At 44.0% G+C, this 18481-nt stretch overlaps 2 protein-coding genes across 6 annotated transcripts in view; one reads left to right on the top strand and one right to left on the bottom strand.

Moving 5' to 3' along the window:
• The window catches only part of CACNA2D3 (calcium voltage-gated channel auxiliary subunit alpha2delta 3), a 963339-nt gene that overhangs the window by 139805 nt on the left and 805053 nt on the right, over window positions 1-18481 (bottom strand). The window lies entirely within an intron of this gene.
• On the top strand, window positions 8403-18418 carry LRTM1 (leucine rich repeats and transmembrane domains 1). Its single transcript, XM_012460762.2, has 3 exons — window positions 8403-8857; window positions 11488-12084; window positions 17789-18418. Exons 1-3 carry the CDS (start codon window positions 8851-8853, stop codon window positions 18217-18219), a joined length of 1035 nt encoding a protein of 344 aa, XP_012316185.1. The 5' UTR covers window positions 8403-8850; the 3' UTR covers window positions 18220-18418.

Raw genomic sequence — 18481 nt, 5'->3', positions numbered from 1 at the left:
TTGATGACAAGCAGAGATATGTAGAGCACAAATTCACTGAGACTGCAGTTGATTCCAGGCACACACACAAAGGCTTTATAATATGAAAAGACGGGGAGCTCTGTCCATGGGCAGAATACTCCTTTGCCTGTTCTGGGCCAAGCAGATTAGTTCAAACAGATACAATCTAAGCGCCTAGCTGATACCTATAGACACAATAATAGAATATACTAGCTAATGTATATTACTTTGTGCAAAGACATTTTTTTGCTATGATTCTCGTGATAAACTGTTTAACCCTTTCCATAAATCTGCAAGCTGGGTTCTTTGCACAGATGACAAAGTTGAAGATCAGAGAGGTTAAGTAACTCATTTAAGGTCACACTGCCAGAAAATGTTGGAGGCAGCATTTGAGCCTAGATGGTTTAAATCTAGATTCCATGTGTTTAGCAGGAATACTGTTCTAAAATGAAATGACTGGACTCACAAAGGGGATTCCTAAAGTTCAAGATGTATCATGTGGGTTACAATCTAAGTCCTGCTTAAGACAAACTGTGTTTTCCAGAGCATTTTCAAGCTATGTATATATCAAAGAGCTTATATAGAGCAAACCTTAAAAAGAAAAAAGCATAACACAGACTTGTTATTGCTTCATGATATACATACAGTAAGCTCTAATTTAAAAATATGAAACATGCATTGTAATCTATTACAGAAACTGAACTATCAGGTTAAAGTACAAAAGCAAATAAAAATCCACCAATGAGAACTGAGAACTGCACAAAACACTCATTTTATGTGTTAACATGAGCAAACAATCAAACATGAACATGAATTTAATCCCAATTTATATTCTTGGGGCACAGACAAAAGTAGCCAATCAAAAGATCTAAGTAAAACAACGTGTCAGTGTGAGGCTTTGGCCAGGCTTCCTAAGCTGCCATGTTTCTTGATCCTTTTGTTTCTTTCATTAACTTTATGGCAACCAGCATCTGCCTATGTTTATTCCACCAGCCGCATGAGCTCACTAATTACCTTTAATCATACTTATCTGAAATGCATCTTTATCTTCACACATGTCCTCTGTGCAGGAAAACTGAGTGCTAGAAGGCTGATGTTGGGAAAATATTGGAATGGGAAGTCTATATTTCCTCTAGCCCTGACAGTGCAGGGAGGATTAACCCCCAAAATGCATCTACGTCTACCTCTGCCACCATCTGAAGTTCCCCAGCAAGGACTTTTAAGAACTTGTTCCCTGAGGGTTGGACAGTGTCGGGGAAAGCCTACCTTGTTCAAACAAAATCACGTGCAGTCTTCTTTCATGGATAACAAGTTCCAGGTGATGAGAAAACTGCTAAATAGCACCCTCCAGACTTGGGCGTAGTGGCTTACACCTGTAATCCCAGCGTTTGGGGAGGCTAAAAGGTGGGTGGATCACTTGAGGTCAGGAGTTCGAGACGAGCCTGGCCAACATGGGGAAACCCCTGTCTCTACTAAAAAATAAATACAGAAATTAGCTGGGTGGGGTGGTGCGTGCCTGTAATCCCAGGTACTCAAGAGGCTAAGGCACGAGAATTGCTTGAAGCCAGGAGACAGAAGTTGCAGTGAGCTGAGATTGTGCCACTGCACTCCAGCCTGGCAACAGAGTGACACTCTTTCTCAAAAACAAAACAAAACAGACTGGTAAGTTCTTTGAAGACCAGGAACCAGTATGTTATGTCTTTTCTAGTCCATAGAGAACCTGGCTAAGTCTTCGGCTATGTGGACATGCAGATACGGAAAATAAACATTTTGGCCACGTCCTCCTTAGCTTTAGGGAGGCTGGAGGTATACATTTCAAACCCACTACTCCACTAATTTTATCAGGCAACTCAAGGCCTGCTAAAGGGTGTTCAAACTCCACCGATATTCATAGGCAGTAAACTGAATAACCCTAGGCAACCCTTGAACCTGAATTCTTACCTTAACAAGAGCAAGAACAAACAAGGAGATGAACATATCCTCCCCACTTTAACAGAGAAAACGTAAGGCAGCCTTGGTTCTCCACTGAACAGCTCAAGAGGGAACTGCGTTCTCCTCCCCACTTTAACAGAGAAAACGTAAGGCAGCCTTGGTTCTCCACCGAACAGCTCAAGAGGGAACTACGTTCTCACCTTCTGAGTCAGAGCTTCCAGATAATTAAATTTACATCTTAATGTCAAAAGAATGGGTTGTATAAAAAATGACCTTGGGGCATAAAAGGAATAAAACTGTAGGTTCCCTGAATATTGTACCAAATGTTGGTACTCACAACCCATGTGTTTGCAACAAATACACTGGGAACCTTGGGCAAGTTACTTACCTTCTCTGTCCCTGTTTTGTAATTTATCTTCAAACAGTAATGTCTTGGACGAGCGCGGTAGTTCATGCCTTAATCCCAGCACTTTGGGAGGCCAAGGCGGGTGGACCCTCGTCTCTACTAAACGAAACCCAGTCTCGACTAAAAAGACAAAATAATTAGCTGGGCGTGGTGGCGCATGCCTGTAATCCCAGCTACTCTGGAGGAGGCTGAGGCAGGATAATTGTTTTAACCTGGGAAGTGAAGGTTGCAGTGAGCCGAGATCGCGCCCTCTGCACTCTAGCCTGGGCAACAGAGTGAGACTTGGTTTCAAAAAAAAAAAAAAGTAATTGTAATATCTTCATTCATTCAACATTTACTTGGTAAAGCAACTATGTGGGTTTGTAGAAAGTATAGGAAACAAAGGGGTCATTTGAAACTTAAAAGCCTAGTGAGTTGTTGTCACTTTAAAGTGAGATTATGCAAATAACATGTGGAGGCAGAAACTGCTACGATCTCCAACAGCTGCGTCTCCTCTTCCAAGACACACTGCTAGACATTTCCCAGCCTCTCTTGCTGTTAGACATGGTCATGTAATTTAATTCTGGCTAATGGAATGTGAACAGAAGTGGTAAGCACCTTTTCCAACTGATGGAGAGGGCTCTGAGAACCAAGAAGAGGTCACAGCCACAAGACGGACGGAGCCAGGGTCCCTGAATGACAGCAGGGAGCCCAGGCCCCTGTCAAGCGGAACTAGACTGTGATAAGAGTAATAAATGAGCTACTCTGTTAAACCACTGAGATTTGGGTGTTATTTATTAAAATAGCATAATTTTAACACAAATTATTAGCAATTTCTGGCCCATTGTGAGCACTAAATACATGATTGATAGGATTGTCATTTTAAAATATATTCCTAGTTTTCTCTGTTTCTTATTTCGATATGTCTTATAGGATAATAAATCCAAAGGCAGAGGTCCAGTAAGAAGGAAGGAAGGAAGGAAGGAAGGAGGGAGGGAGGGAGGGAGGGAGGGACAGACAATATTGAAACTTTAAAATAGCTCTGTACAAACCGTGTACCTGGGTGCCATTTGGTCATCCCCAATTCCTAGGAAACTATTTTCACTATTATCCACATCCTCCAACGTCAAACTTTCTTCCTAACCAAATGAAACTTCTGCACGGATTTGTGGTGCCAAGGGCCTCCTCCCCACTATTTCTGGCTGCAGCTGTCACTAGGCCTGGCTACCTTCCCCGGCATTAGATCACCACAGCACATGGTTTGGATGTGGAGCCTGTTGACAGGGATGGAGGAGTACTTGGCCATGACTTTACCAAGGCAGAACTTACAACTGGGAGAAATGCTCATATTTGTTATAAGGGCTCATCACGCGCAGAGACCCCTTGTCAGAGAAAGACAGATGTCACCTTCAGGGCTAATCCTCTTGGTGACTGAGGAGGCAAACTCTAGGCATGCTATATTTACACAGATAACTCGACTAGTCACTGGAAGATGAGACATCTTAAATATTCTAGTAAAGGAAATGTGCCTCTACTTGCTTCTTAGACATAATGTTTTTTTCACATATCATGTACTAACTTTCCATTATTGTAGGTAAAGATTTTTCCTTTTTTTTCCTCCCCATCCCCACTGTCCCTCCCCTAGCCCCCCACCTCCAACAGACCAGTGTATGGTGTTCCCCTCCCTGTGCCCATGTTTTCTCATCGTTCAACACCCACCTATGAGTGAGAACATGTAGTGTCTGGTTTTCTGTTCTTGTGTCAGTTTGCTGAGAATGATGGTTTCCAGACTCATTCATATCCCTACAAAAGTCATGAACTGATTCTTTTTTTATGGCTGTGTAGTATTCTATGGTGTATATGTGCCACATTTTCTTTATCCAGTCTATCACTGATGGGCATTTGGGCTGGTTCCAAGTCTTTGCTATTGTAAGCAGCACCGCAGTGAACACAGGTGTGCATGTGCTTAGACACACTTTTTGTTGCAGCGGGTTGAATATACAGAAGTATAAGCAGAAAGTTTATTTTCCCCTCATTTTCTTTAGTCTCCCCTCCAAGTAATCAGTATTATCAGTTTGGTGGCTTATCTTCCCCACTTATTCCATTTTCAGACAAACCAATGCATATTTACAGGGTTAATTCCTCCATCTGTAACAGTTTTTTGAATATAAATGGGATTATACAATATGTTTCCTATTCAAATTGCTTTATTTTGTCTCACATTTTATTATAAATATTATTCCAGATGGGTATATTTAGTTCTAACTTATTCTTTTTATTTGTTATTTATTTATTTTTTTGTGGGGGAGAAAGGGTCTCACTCTGTTGCCCAGGCTGGAATGTAGTGGCGTGATCTCGGCTCACTGCAGCCTTGATCTCTTGGGCTCAGGTGATCCTCCTAACTCAGTCTCCCGAGTAGCTCAGAGGTGCTCACCACCACACCTGGCTAATTTTTTGTAATTTTGGTAGAGATGATGTTGCCCAGGTTGGTTTCAAACTCCTGCACTCAAGTGATCCACTCCTCTCAGCCTCCCAAAGTGCTAGCATTACAAGTGTGAACCACTGAGCCTGGCTTTTATTCTTTGTAAATACCTGTATAATATTGCCTGGGAGAAAGAGCTATTACATCCTGGATTTCAAGACATTGTCAATTTTATTTCAGCATTAATAATCATTGATTTTTTTTATTCCAGGGAAATTAAATGGTAAGTAAACTGACATATTAGAAAACATTCTGGCTTAAAAAGGGAAAAAGAGTTATGTCTCAGAAGTCTGGAAATTCTTGAAATATCAGTGTGATGATAAACACAATTTTACTCTAAAGGTGCATCTGAAGCTAGCTCCCAAGTGGGAAACTGGGGTCCTGCTAAGTCTTGGGACTAGGAGCCCCTCACAGTGCAGTTCTCTTTAGGGAGCGGCTCTGGCCTGGGCTGACGTTCAGCATCTCTCCTTGGTTCCTCTTTTTGCAAGCATGGCTGTCTTGCCACCTCTTGGATCTGCTCACCAAGGGAGGGAGGGAGGAAGGGAGAAGGCACTGCCCAGCATTAGCATGCATATCACACACGCTCCCTTTGTTCTCTTGGCTGAGGTCAGATGGAATAAATCAATCCGCCTTCACATCCAAGTGTCCAGGGGGGCAGTCCAGTCCATGTGTGCATTGTCCATCTTTTAACCCTCAATTGGGGTCAGCATGAGTAAAAGAGAACCAAAAAAACCCTTAGGCAGTAAGCAGATGTTCCCAGGAACCCTTCAGCTCTGGGAGTTCTCTACGAGTTCCCCTGCATACGCATTTTAAGTGGGAGCAGCCAGCTCAGACTCTTTGAGGTCTGCAAATCCATGCTGCTAACAGGAGATGCCACTTTGTTTTTTTGTTTTGTTTTTAGAAGGAGTCTGTCTCACTCTGTTGCCCAGGCTGGAGCACATGGCACGATCTCTGCTCACTGCAACTTCTGCCTCCTGGGTTCAAGCAATTCTCCTGCCTGTCTCCCAAGTAGCTGGGATTACAGGCACCCACCACCATGCCCGGCTAATTTTTGTATTTTAGTAGAGATGGGCTTTCACCTTGTTGGCCAGGCTGGTCTCAAACTCCTGACCTCAATTGATCCACCTGCCTCAGCCTATAAAGTATTGGGCTTACAGGTGTGAGCCACCATGCCTGGCTGAGATGCCACTTTGGATCACTTGCTCTACTAGATACGTGCTAGGCACTTAAGTCTATCACTTGATCCTCCTTCCTCCTGCAAGGTAGGTATTATCTATATTCTATAGCTAGGATGCTGATGCTCAGAGAGCCTGAGACTTTCCTAGGACCTCACAACTTTAGGGAATAAGCACCATGAAAGTGTGCTTTCACTTAGCCTAACAGCCTGGCTTTAACCAGAAGTGTCCTTGACTGCCTTTGGTTCTCTGCCAGGGTCTTGACCTCCAACATCCAATTCAGCTGTCAACAGATTCATCTTTTTCAGGCCTCCGAGCCTAAGAGTTGAGCCTTATAGACACAGCTTTATAGCTCCACAATAACCTAACGAGGTAGTTAAATTCTCTGTCTGTCCAAGCCCCTTAAAGTTGGTAAGTACAGGGCCTTTCAAACCAATTTATGCCTTTTGACCAGAATAACAAGGTTCTGGACATAAGAAATCTTAAAGATCATCTTACCCAACCCCCTCATTTCATAGATGAGGCAACAGGAGAGTGAATATGTTTGTCTGGGTGGTGGGAGTTGGGGTGGGTGACAGGTGGGGTGGTGGACTAGTGAGAGCAGTCGCCAGAGGATGGGATAACCAGAGTTTGCACATTACAGCCTGTGGGCCGATCCATACCTCTACCTGGTTTTGTAAATAAAGTTTTATTGGAATGCAGGCACACCCATTGATTTATGTATTGTCTTTGGCTGTTTCCAAACTATAGCAGCAGAGTCCAATAACTGCAACGCAGATAGATAGCCCTTAAGGTCTAAAATATTTACTATCTGGCCTGCCCCAGGGAAAGAGAGAGGCACACAGGTAGATATGAGTTATTAGTAACTTTCTAGTTCTTAGAGGGAGCGTTAAGTCCACGAGTGTTTGTTGTGTTATGATGAATGAATGATTGAATGCTAACATGGGCCATTGATGGTTATGTATTATCAGGAAATTATTATCATTAAATTCTGTGCACCTGAAACAGGTAGATAGCTAGGAGGAGGGATTGGAAGGAAGGAGGGAAGAAATCTTCGAGTTCTTAAGATTTAAGTGGCTGTTCATCACCTGACTTGTTTTGTCACCTGCACCTGACTTTTGCCCATTGTATCTGTGATGCTCAAAATATGTTGGAGAGAAGGACAAAGATGGCAGGTTGGGTAAAGTGCGCTTTCTGGAAGAGGCAGGATGAATACACTGGGTTCTGTGGGGTAAGAAGGGGCTTGGCCAAGGGATGAAAGAGTTCCCAAAGTACAGGTTGTTGAAAATAACCAAAATTTGATTTTTTTCAACTTCAATTCATAAGGGGCCTCTTCCCTCTGTACCTGCAGAGTGGCATGAGGGGCCAGGCTCCAGGGCTCTCTCTCGGGACCTCCCTTGGGACATCCCTCCTGCTGAGGGGTCCAGGCTGTCCTCAAATGCTGGCAGCATGCAAGTCCTGGAAGCCATTCTCATGGGAAATTGTGAACACGTATGAAGATACTCTGGGCCATGATGTGTACTGCCGTATTTAATCCTGGGCACAGCCCAGTAAAGTAAGGGGTACTGCTGTTCCCATGTCAGAGATGGGGCTCTGGGTGGGCAAGTCACTTGCCTGGAGACAGAAAGCTGGTGACGGTGGAGTTGAATATCAACTCTGGACTCATCTGATTCCAGAGCCCACATCCAATGGCTCAGTTATACTTCCTGGAGCCAGGGACTGCCCTTCAAGCTGCTTCCGTAAAAGTATACACACAGTTACACACAGCAGAACATTTGGTTTATCTAGAAGGGCAGCTTCAGGCATCGAAACCCCACCTCAGCAAATGGCAGGGGATTTGCACATTCAAAGAAACAGTTCCAGTCCCTGGTGGGAAAGTTCCCTGCAGCTTCAATTAGAGAACAGTCACAGTTGACTGACGCCTGATGCTCACGGGGGGCAGCTTTATTGTTTTATATGTGAAAAATGAGGGAAGGGCCAGGACCTTAGCATCAGGGAAACGAAGAAAGATTAAGAAGTATTTCTAAAGTCACACTAACCTAAAGGTCAATTCAACGGGAGGCGGGGCTGGGGAGTGGGCGGGGCTGTGGGGGCGGCAAACAAGCCAGCAAGCAGCTGAGAAGTATTTGTGGCACCAGAAGGAAGGTTGTGATGTCCACTAAAGGAAACCATGGCTATGAATTTCAGGGCATCAAGACCCTGTCAACACAGCTAATCCCCAGGGATGTTGGCTGAATAAGCCTTCGGTGACCAAAGAAGTGCACTGTGCAATCTGTGTCAGCCTCCAGCAGGCCAATTTGTCCTCATATTACGCACTCTGCAGGCTCTGCTGCTCGACCCCCAGGTCGAGGGTCCCCATCTAGCATCCCCCAACCCGATGAGGGGTGACCCGGCATGGTTAATAAGTCAACAGAATTCAGAAGCCATGGCCGGATTAAGAAGCCAGTTTTATTTTGGTGCCCTGCACTTCAAGCAGATTAAATAATCAAAAAGGCCGTGCCATCGGGGTCATGTTTGAATGCTACAGCTGTTCACCAAGGTTTGACAAACATTCTTTATGCGGCTCATCGTCTGAATGGGAAAGGCAGGGATGATCCTGGGGAGGCCAACATTTTAAGAAAGAAGAGGGGCACAATCCCAAGATCCTCTTACGGAAACTGAGCCCAGCCAGATGGAGACAAGGGGAAGGGCTGCTGAAATAAGTGGTCTTTTGAAAGCAACAACTGTTTTCTGCATTGAAGAAAAGCACGGGCAGCAGGCTTCAGAAAGACTGAATGTAAAGCTGGGCTCCGAGTCTGCCATGCCCCTGGTGTGTTGCTCTGCACATTAATTAAGGGGGCTACGAGGTCAGCAAGGACGTCCGTGGAGACTCCGTCATGAAAGGTGAGCCCTGATCAATTCCCATTGGAAAAGTTCTTGTCTGGGAGAAAGACGGGATCCCGTCACAAAGGTATCTGCAGGAAGTCTATTTTCAAGTCGTCTGTCTTAAAAGACTGGACAGATATGAAAAAGTCTCTGCATGGGAAGATTTATGTTTGTGCGTGTTAGGAGCAGAGGAAGAGGGTGAAAATGTATGCAGCCATGACATGAATATGCAGTTGGCATGTCATAAGCCATTTCATAGGAAACATGGTGCTTGGAGTTGGAGTTCATATATTTTTCCTTTGAGGAGAAGAGTGGAACCAAAGAAAGAATGAACAAATTGGCTACAATCTCAGAGAGGCAAGCCTTTCATTAATAGATTAGTGGATTCTGCGGCAAACATGTTCTCTGGTTTCAGAATTAATTTCCTGCAACTAATTAATGCTTGAACCCCACAGCTAAAAGTGAGGGGTGTCCGTTCATTACTGAGGGGAAGATGTTTTGGCTTTGAAAGGAGTCATTTAGGTTATTTGCAAAATTAGAGAAAGGAAAACAGTGGTTTTGCTCTTTGATATTTTGGAAAGGGGAAGGGGACTGTGATGTTCTGCATCCTTTGAATTAAATTACACTGAGAAGAATCTTTCAGAAGGCTCTCTAAACATCTTCCCCATTGCCCCAGAGCACTGTGAGCCTCAGTAGAGAATGTAAGGAAGAAAGGGGATCAGGCTCAAGTGTGTGACAGTCACACTGTGTATTTCCCTAGGTAAGGCCCAAAACAAGCCAGCAAGCGAGCAAACAAACACAACTGCTTTCAAGAGCTTCCACTATGAGCTGATAACTATTTTGAATTTTGAATATTATTGTGTGGCCTTGTGAATTCCTCTACCATTTTATAACAAAATGCCCTTGACAGATGTTTGCCATATTTTGAAATTCAAGTTTCAGGAAAAAAAGAAGGGAGTGTTATAGCTACTTGGGTGAATGACAGAGCAGTGTCTAAGAAAATGTGAACTTAGCATCTTCTCTGAGCCCTGTGAGGAGATTTCTCTGGATTCCGGAGACCCTCCCCCAGTTCCTACACAGCCAAGGCAGTGTGCACAAGAACACCGTTTTATAGCATCGTTTGCAATGAAGAAAAATACTGCAGCAGCTCAACTACCCCTCATAAGGGTGGGGTAAATATTAATGCTAAATGTGGGATGGTCTCACCATGGAATATGCGACAGCAGTGAAACAGAATGAATTAGCTTTCCACATATCCATGTGGATAGATCAGTTTTGAGTGAACAGAGCAAACTGCAGAATGAGGCATGTTGATGATCACGTTTATTTGGATTTTTAAAAATTGTTATGCAAAACAGTGTGTGTGTGTGTGTGTGTGTGTGTGTGTGTGTGTGTGTGTATTTGACAGGCAGTGGAGTACAGCAGATAAGAACTCTGACAGACTCTGGAGGGAGAAAGACAGCCTTGGTCCTTATCACAGCCCTACTATAATACTTACTTACTCTCTGTGTGAACTTGGGGAAGTGATTCAGCTTTTCTGTGCCTAGCTTCCTCATCTTTCAAGTGGGGATAAAAATGGAACCATATTTATAAGGTTATAAGAATTAACTAATATACAGATTTAGAAAGCACTTTGAATGGTAGGTGGCTCATAATGCATGCTATATGGTTATTCGCTATTTTTGTCATTATTAACTATTGTTTTTAAAATGTCTGGAGAGACACATCAGTAATGTCGTGAGGAAAAGGGGCCTATGCTGGAAAATAGAAATTGGGCATGAATCAAAGTAAGTTCAACCGTGTAAGTAATGCATTGCTCCTTTGAGTTAAAAGACAAAAGAATCAAGGAGATACAATAACCCATGAATGACTTGCAGAACTATTATAGAAACACGGGTACTGATTATATTATTCTTAATGCTTTTCTATATTTTTAAAATCTTGAATGAAAAAGCAGACACTATCCTTGTTCATGGAATTACAATGGCAGAGATAGATACCAACATGTAACAGTGCTTTAGATCTGCCCTATCCAATACAGTAACCATTAGCCACACGTGGTTATTTTTGTTTAAACTAGTTAAAATGAAATACAAATAAAAATTCAGTTCCTTGGTTGCCGCAGTTGCATCTCAAGAGCTCTGTAACTGCATATGGCTATTGGCTCCCATACTGGGCGGCAGATGTAGGACACTTCTATCATCACAGGAAGTTGTACCAGACAGCACTGTTCTACAGCACACTTTACAGAAATGTGAATATCTGAAATCCTCTGTCACTCTTTTACATATCTGGCCCCAAATAATTCTGCTGTGGCCTATAAAGGCCATATGATCCTCAAATTTTTTTTAGCCATCTATTTGATATCCTTAAGTCTTCCATCTTCTGAATCGGGAGACACTAAGAGAGCATCTTCCCCAAGCCTTCTGACAACAGTTGGCACAAAGACTGCAACGGTTACTGACACTGGGGATGTACTTGTCCAGCCTGGCTCTACTGAAGATGGTGAGTAACAGAACCTCTCTTTCAGGTTGCAGAAGGTCTTACTTGGCTGGAAATCACATTACCTGGAAATCGAAAGGGGAAAAAGTACTGATACCAGTCCTCACAAATTGGTTCCTATCCCAATTTCTTTGTGTTTGTTGTAGGTGAACTGCTCCTGTTTTCCAGCGTGATTGTCCTGCTCCAGGTGGCATGCGGCTGCCCAGACAAGTGCCGCTGTCACTCATCTACAAACTTTGTAGACTGCAGCCGGCAGGGTCTGGCTGAAATCCCTTCCCATTTACCTCCTCAGACTCGAATGCTGTACTTACAAGATAATCAGATACACCATCTTCCTGCTTTTGCATTTAGGTCAGTGCCATGGCTCATGACCTTAAACTTGTCCAACAATTCCCTTTCAAATCTGGCCCCTGCAGCTTTCCACGGGCTTCAGCACTTGCAAGTTTTAAACCTAACCCAGAATTCCCTCCTTTCCCTGGAAAGCAGACTTTTCCATTCCCTCCCTCAGCTGAGGGAGCTTGATTTGTCATCTAACAACATAAGCCACCTTCCCACGTCCCTGGGCAAGACTTGGGAGAACCTAACTATCCTTGCAGTTCAACAAAACCAGCTTCAACAGCTTGATCGAGCGCTCCTGGAATCCATGCCCAGTGTGAGGCTTTTATTTCTCAAGGACAACCTCTGGAACTGCAATTGCCACTTGCTTGGTCTTAAACTTTGGCTGGAGAAATTTGTCTATAAAGGTCAGTAATGTCTATTTGGAACCCCTCCATCTGTGTGTTACCAGTCTAGGATGAATCTCATCTGTTCTCTACATTAGAAAGCACATGGAGGAGTGTGTAAGGGGTGGATTTGGGCTTTTACACATCGATGTCATTTCACGGTATGGCAAAAGAGTCCAGTGAGTCATTACAAGGTGTTTAAATTCAGGATCTAAATTAACCTATAAATATGCTGCATGGAGATAACTTTCACTTGTTTAATGAATACCACATGAAGTCACTTATCTGAGAGTATGCTCTTAAGAAGGAGGACATTCAATCACCACCTGAATAACTGCTCAACCTCAAACAACACCAAACTCTTATTTTCAAGTGTGATCCGATTGTGGGTATGGTTATCTCTCTCTGGGATATTTTTCTCTCTTTGTCTGCTTCTACCCATTTGACAACTGTAACTCTTCTCTAAGATTATCCTTTCTGCTTTAGCAAATGCCACTGTCACTGAAATTGGGTGCAACAGGGCCTTTCTCTACAGTTACTCACAATTTCTTTAACATGATGACAAGAGCAGAGCAAGAGATCTCAGAATATTAAAGATGAGGGGCTCTGGAAACCACCCAGGGTTTGCAAACTACAGGCCCAGAGCCACAGCCCATCTCCTGTTTCTGTAAATAAAGTTTTATTAGAACACCATCATGGCCATTCATTACATACTGAGTGAGTGGTCGCTTTGCACTATAAAAGCAAAGTCGAGGAGTTGTGGCAGGGGCTATATCGTCTATCTGGCCCTTTACAGAAAAGTTTGCCAACTCTTATTGTCACTGGGCAACAGAGTCCCAGAGACGTTCAGTGACTTGCACAAGATCACAGAGCAGAAGTCCAAATGAGAACAGAATGCATGGCTTTTGGGCTTTTGGGCCTTGACCCGACATTCTTTCCCCCACCTCACAGTGCTTCTCTCCTTCTAGCTCTCAGTATGATTCATTCATTCCTGTAGTTGAGTGCCTTTTGTATGCCAGGCACTGAGAAGATAGCAGATCATAGAGATTCCATTCTGGTAGTAGAAACAGATGTTAAATAAGATGATAAATAAAGATACATGTTTAGAATAGCAGTTAGTGCTAAGAAACAATGAGGCAGGGGAAGGGGAGCATGAAAAAATAGGGGTCTCATTTTTGATGGGATGGATGAGAGGGTGTCTCCAAGGAGGTGACATGGCTGAGCAGTGCCCAAAGAGTGAGGAGGTATGGGCCATGAGATAATTGGGGGAAAGAATAGTTGAGCACAAAGGACTTGATGAGGGAGAAAACTTGGCTTGGCTACAGGACAAAAAGAGGCACAAGACAGTGGCTAGTGCAGAGGAAGGGAGTGAGTGGGCAGAGACAAGATGGCACCAGTGCTTGGAGGCCAGATCATGCAGGAGTGTGCAGAGAAGGCCAAGATGCTTGGACTTTAAGTGAGATGGAAGGCTCTTCAAGAGTTTTAGTCAAGGGAACAATATGATCTGATTACAATGTAAAAGGTCACTCTGTAGACTCTTGGGAGAACTGAACAATGGCTGCAGAAGAGGAACCAGGGAGATGAGGGAGAAGGTAATTTCAGTCAACCAACAAAGATGATGGTGACCCAAGCCAGGGTGGTGAGACGTGATCAGTGCTGGGAAATACCTGAAGTACTGAACTGACAGACATTGCTAATGGCTGGAGTAGGAGACTAAGAGAAGACCAGAATTATGGGAAAGTCTATTTTGATTTGTCCTGCAGTGGTACCAGGCAAATGGTGATGCCTTCAGCTGACGAGGGGCAAAGAGGGGAGTGGGGGGAGCGAGTAGGTGTGTTGAGGAGGTGGTCAATTAGGACTTCAGCTTGGGGCTTGTCAAGTTTGAGAGGTGCTGTACGTGTTCATGGGGAGTGGTTGAGTTGGAGGTTGTATATTTAAGCCTGAGGCTCAGGAAGATGTGGGAGCCATGGACATGAATTAGGGAATCAACAGTGTCTGCACGGTTATAGTGGTTCTCAGCGGGAATCAAGTTAGGGTACATACAACATGGGTTCAAATGTACGATACTGAATGAAAAATCCTTCTCAACAATGTACTGGGAAATTACATAATCAATAACCAGTCAGTATTCAAGCCAACCAGCAACAGGAGCCATATACTATGGCAACATCTTTCTTATAAATGGGTTGCAGATAAAATTGTTTACATCTAGAGGTGAAGTGGCTTGAACTCTTGTATTCTGGATTAAATCATAAGCGCAGGCCAGCCCAACACAGAAAGATAGTTTTCATCAAAGAATATTTCTTGATTAAAGAAAAAAAAAAGGTTCCCAGGATTAGGGCACTGGAAACAACCTGGGATGGGAAGACTTCTGCCTTACTCTGCCACAAACTTGCTGGTTGTCTTTTGGGAAAATTAGTATACTTCACTAGCACTCAGTGTTACCAGGGGGAAACTGATAATTTTAAGTCAGGAAATTCCTGCGGCCCATTCTGGTCCTCAGATTCTGTGATGCAGTTCAACACTCCCTCACAACAGAGCTAGCTGCATGAGTAGAGATCACAGCTTTTCTTCAGAGGAAGGCAGAAATTGATTTGGGGTAATAAGACCTGGATGTCCCAACATAACTAGGAAAAAATCCAAATAACATGGGAGACAGTCTGATTATAGATATATTGAATACAGCCAAAATAAGGGAACAGATATTAGTCAAGATCTTCTTTTAAAGATAGATACACAAACTAATGCAAACGCTTCAGGTATTAGACAGGGAAGGATAATTGATACAACAGACTATCCCAGACTTTAGTTATATATCCAATAAAATCTGTTGCTCACTCATGTTAGAGGTCAAGGGAAATCGGGGCAGGGTCTGCATTGCATGTGGTCATTTCAGGACATAAGCCCCCTCCAGCTTGTGATGCCACCAACTTTACCACATAGCCTCTAAGGTCATCCCCAAGTAGGAACAAAATGCACAGCAGATTACACTGGGGTTTTATGGCCTGGAGTTGGCATTAATTGGTTCTATTGTCCAGAATTCAATCACATGGCCCCAAATGGACCACGAAGAGTGGGAAAATTTAGTCTTCCTGCTGGCCTAAGAGCAAAAAGATGTGCTTTGGTGAACACATAATAATATCTCCTCCACAGAAATACTACACAGATTGTACGATTACTATTCCTCTCTATTTATGAGTAAACAAGTCATCTTCATTCATTAAACATTTACTCTGAGCTAGGTATTATGCTAAATACTTGACATACTTTATCCAACTGAGTCCTCAGAGCAATCTTGGGAAATGAATATTAATTATCCTCATCTCCCACTTTCCAGATGAGCAAGCAGAGGCACAGTGTGGTCAAGGAAGTTTTGCAGGGCTGCACAGCTAAGTAATGTTCAGACTCAAGATCTGAATCTAGTTTCTCCCAAGACAGAGGTGAAGAGCTACTAGTGGTCAGATAGAGAACAAGGAGTGCTTGGCAAGCTGGAGCTTCTTGCATTGTCAGTTACATGACTCTAGAAGGTTGTGGGACCCTCAAGCTGCAATCAGCAGATTTGCCTATGGGGTCAAGGCCCGTGAAATGGAGGGTGGAAGTTGCATCCTGGCTGAGGATCACCTGCACAGGAGACCACAGAGCTCTTGGCAGCCACAGTCCCTGCCTTCCAGCTATGTCCCAGGCTCCAGTCTGGGCATTCCCCTGGCTCTGGGTCCAGAGGCTGTGGTTCCCACCCTAATACTGAATATCAGAAAGTCTGGAACTGGAGAAAGACAGTTCCTATGTCTGGGGTGAGGTGATTGGGTAAACCACCCCCGTCAAGGTGGAAGTCAGCTGATGAACCTGTCCATCCCCCCCCTGGCAAGTGGCCTTGCTTACCAATAGAAGTCTCAGTGCTCTTTGGCTGGATTAAATATCATGACTACTTCTCAAAGCCCCATTACTTCATTTCTGTCTCTCTGACCTTTCTGTCTTACAACCAACTCCCTGGCAGAGGCTCTGATGGCCAAGTGTAGAGGAATGAAATGGTCCATGAGGCAAGAATCCTTAATCTCAATGGCACTCTGGACTCATCTGGAGCAACTGCTCTGAACCTCTGGCCTCATGAAAATCAGCAGATCAAAAAAGGGAGAAATTCCCCTTTTATCTTTCTGCTTTAGGGTGGGGACTCTTTCCTCAAAGGGTTGCTAGAGAAGCCAGGAGGGACCCAAGAGACTCTGGTGGTGGGTGATTCAGTTTTAAGCAGTGGCAGCAAAAAAGGCCTGGGTTGAATTTTTGCCACTGCCATTCATCCTGGTGTGTCAGAACCACCTGATAATCCTTGCACAGCAAGACAGGCCCTATCTACTTACAGGGCCACTTAGGACTTATCTTGCAGGCTGAGAGAGAATAAATGTGAAAGCATTGCTAAAACTCTGAAGTGCCATACAACGGAGGGTGCTAATAATGTTGAAGTGACCTCTGCATATATCTTTCTGTTATAATTTCATCATTCAATTATTGTATGTACTAAGAAACTCCAATCTAACTTGCTAACAGCTGTGCCAGTCTTTGCAGCTTGCCCAGGGGAGGTGCTTATGGCAGCCTGAGAGGACCGAGGCACAGGTCATGGGGCAGTTCTGTCTAGTCAAAGGGCTTCCTAGCAGACACTGCCAAGGGGCATCCTGCCCACTCCTCTGACCTCACGACACTCCTGAGAGGAGGACGTGGAGAGGCAGTGAGTGTAGTGGAAAAAACTTGGACTGAGCATGGAGAGCCAGGTTTAGGTATTGTTTCATCACTCATGACCTCTGTGAGTCTGGACAAGAGTTACCTACGAGTGGACTATTAGGACTTATCTAACAGTGCTTTGTAAACCTTCAAGTTGGATGCAAGTCGGATGTTTTCATGGCAGAAAATGTAGTCAGCAAAGTGCATTTTCCCAAAGTCAAAGAGTAAATCAGTGGTCACACTAGACTAGACTTCAGTCTGCTAGCTCGGTGCTCTTTCTAGGGAATGACTGAGCACCCAAATTCCCCCTTCCCGACAGCAGTCTACACACCTGAGGAAACCAATCACCTTACAGGGAATGGAAACTGGGTTTAATAACCAATTGGAAAGTTGGGCACTCAAAGCAGTAAATGTTCTGGGGCCTGAGAAGATACATTCATGATACTTAATTCCAGGAACTAAACTTCCAGTATTGTCAAATCCACAAAACACTCCAAGACCATTCCACCTCTCCATTTGGCATCACTGAACCTCACTGAAACACACAGGGTCTTCGTACTTGACACATAACATCACAACAATGCATACTTGTTTTATTTTCTCCTTAGATTTTCGATGGGAATCTGGTACAAAAGGTTTCTTGCCTGTGGGGCTCACTAGGGCCGTGCGCGGCAGGAATGCGGTAGGCAGCGGTACCCTGGCTGTCGGCCCCTAGCACGCCTTGTCAGCTTTTGCATTGTTTTCCCTGAGCATTTATAGAATGAGAAGGTAACTGGGCTTCTAATGAATTCTTGGTCATAAATAATTGCCAATTTAGTGTGTGGTGTTTTTAGTATTTAGCCAATTTAGGAATCCTAAAATCATAAAATGTGGTTGTTAAATTCTTTGACTCCAGGATTTAAAAAAAAAAAAGGTACTTCATAAATTCCATCTGCCTAAGTTTTTGCAGGCGGAGGATTCTAGAACTCCATTGTATCAAGGCTCTGTTACTGTCCTTTGCTTTTGTTTTTTAAAGGGGGAATAACAGATGGCATCATCTGTGGATCACCAGACATCTGGAAGGGAAAGGACCTCCTTAGGATCCCTTATGAGCTGTACCAGCCCTGCCCTCTTCCTGCTCCTCATCCAGTGTCCTCGCAGGCTCAGTGGCAGGGCTCTGCCCATGGGGTGGTCCTGAGGCCTGAGAACCACAACTCGGGGGAGCGAGACCTCTTGGAGTGCGAGCTCAAACCCAAGCCAAGGCCGGCCAACCTGCGACATGCCATTGCCACCGTCATCATCACTGGGGTTGTATGTGGGATCGTGTGTCTCATGATGTTGGCAGCTGCCATCTATGGCTGCACCTATGCAGCAATCACAGCCACGTACCATGGGGGACCCTTGGCTCAAACCAATGAACCTGGGAAGGCAGAGGCAAAAGAGCGATTTGACAGCTCACCAGCCTGAGAGCTTTTGTCTCAAGTAGGATTGGTTATTGAAGGCTAGAAGATAGTGTCTAAGTAGGGCTGATGTGTTCACTGTTAGTCTCATTTTGCTTTTGCCAAAAGAAAAAAAATGTGTCTGTAAAAAATATTCCTGGGGAGGAATTTATGTTGAGATTTAAAAAATACCATAGGTGAAATAAAGATGATACTTGTGCTCTGGACCTGAGAAGTTATTACAACAATTCTATGTGGGGGTAGGACACACATGGAGAAAGGGAAGATGC

This window comes from Aotus nancymaae, unplaced genomic scaffold (genome assembly GCF_030222135.1).
Source record: "Aotus nancymaae isolate 86718 unplaced genomic scaffold, 86718_ANA_hifiasm-v0.15.2.pri h1tg000067l, whole genome shotgun sequence".
Classification (NCBI taxonomy): domain Eukaryota; kingdom Metazoa; phylum Chordata; class Mammalia; order Primates; family Aotidae; genus Aotus; species Aotus nancymaae.
This window is presented reverse-complemented; position numbering and strand designations above follow the sequence as displayed.

What these genes read in the sequence shown, in the direction of transcription:
- LRTM1 (XM_012460762.2), top strand. An exon ending in GGAGAAATTTGTCTATAAAG is followed by an intron (nt 12,085 to 17,788) that starts GTCAGTAATGTC and finishes TGTTTTTTAAAG; the next exon opens with GGGGAATAACAGATGGCATC.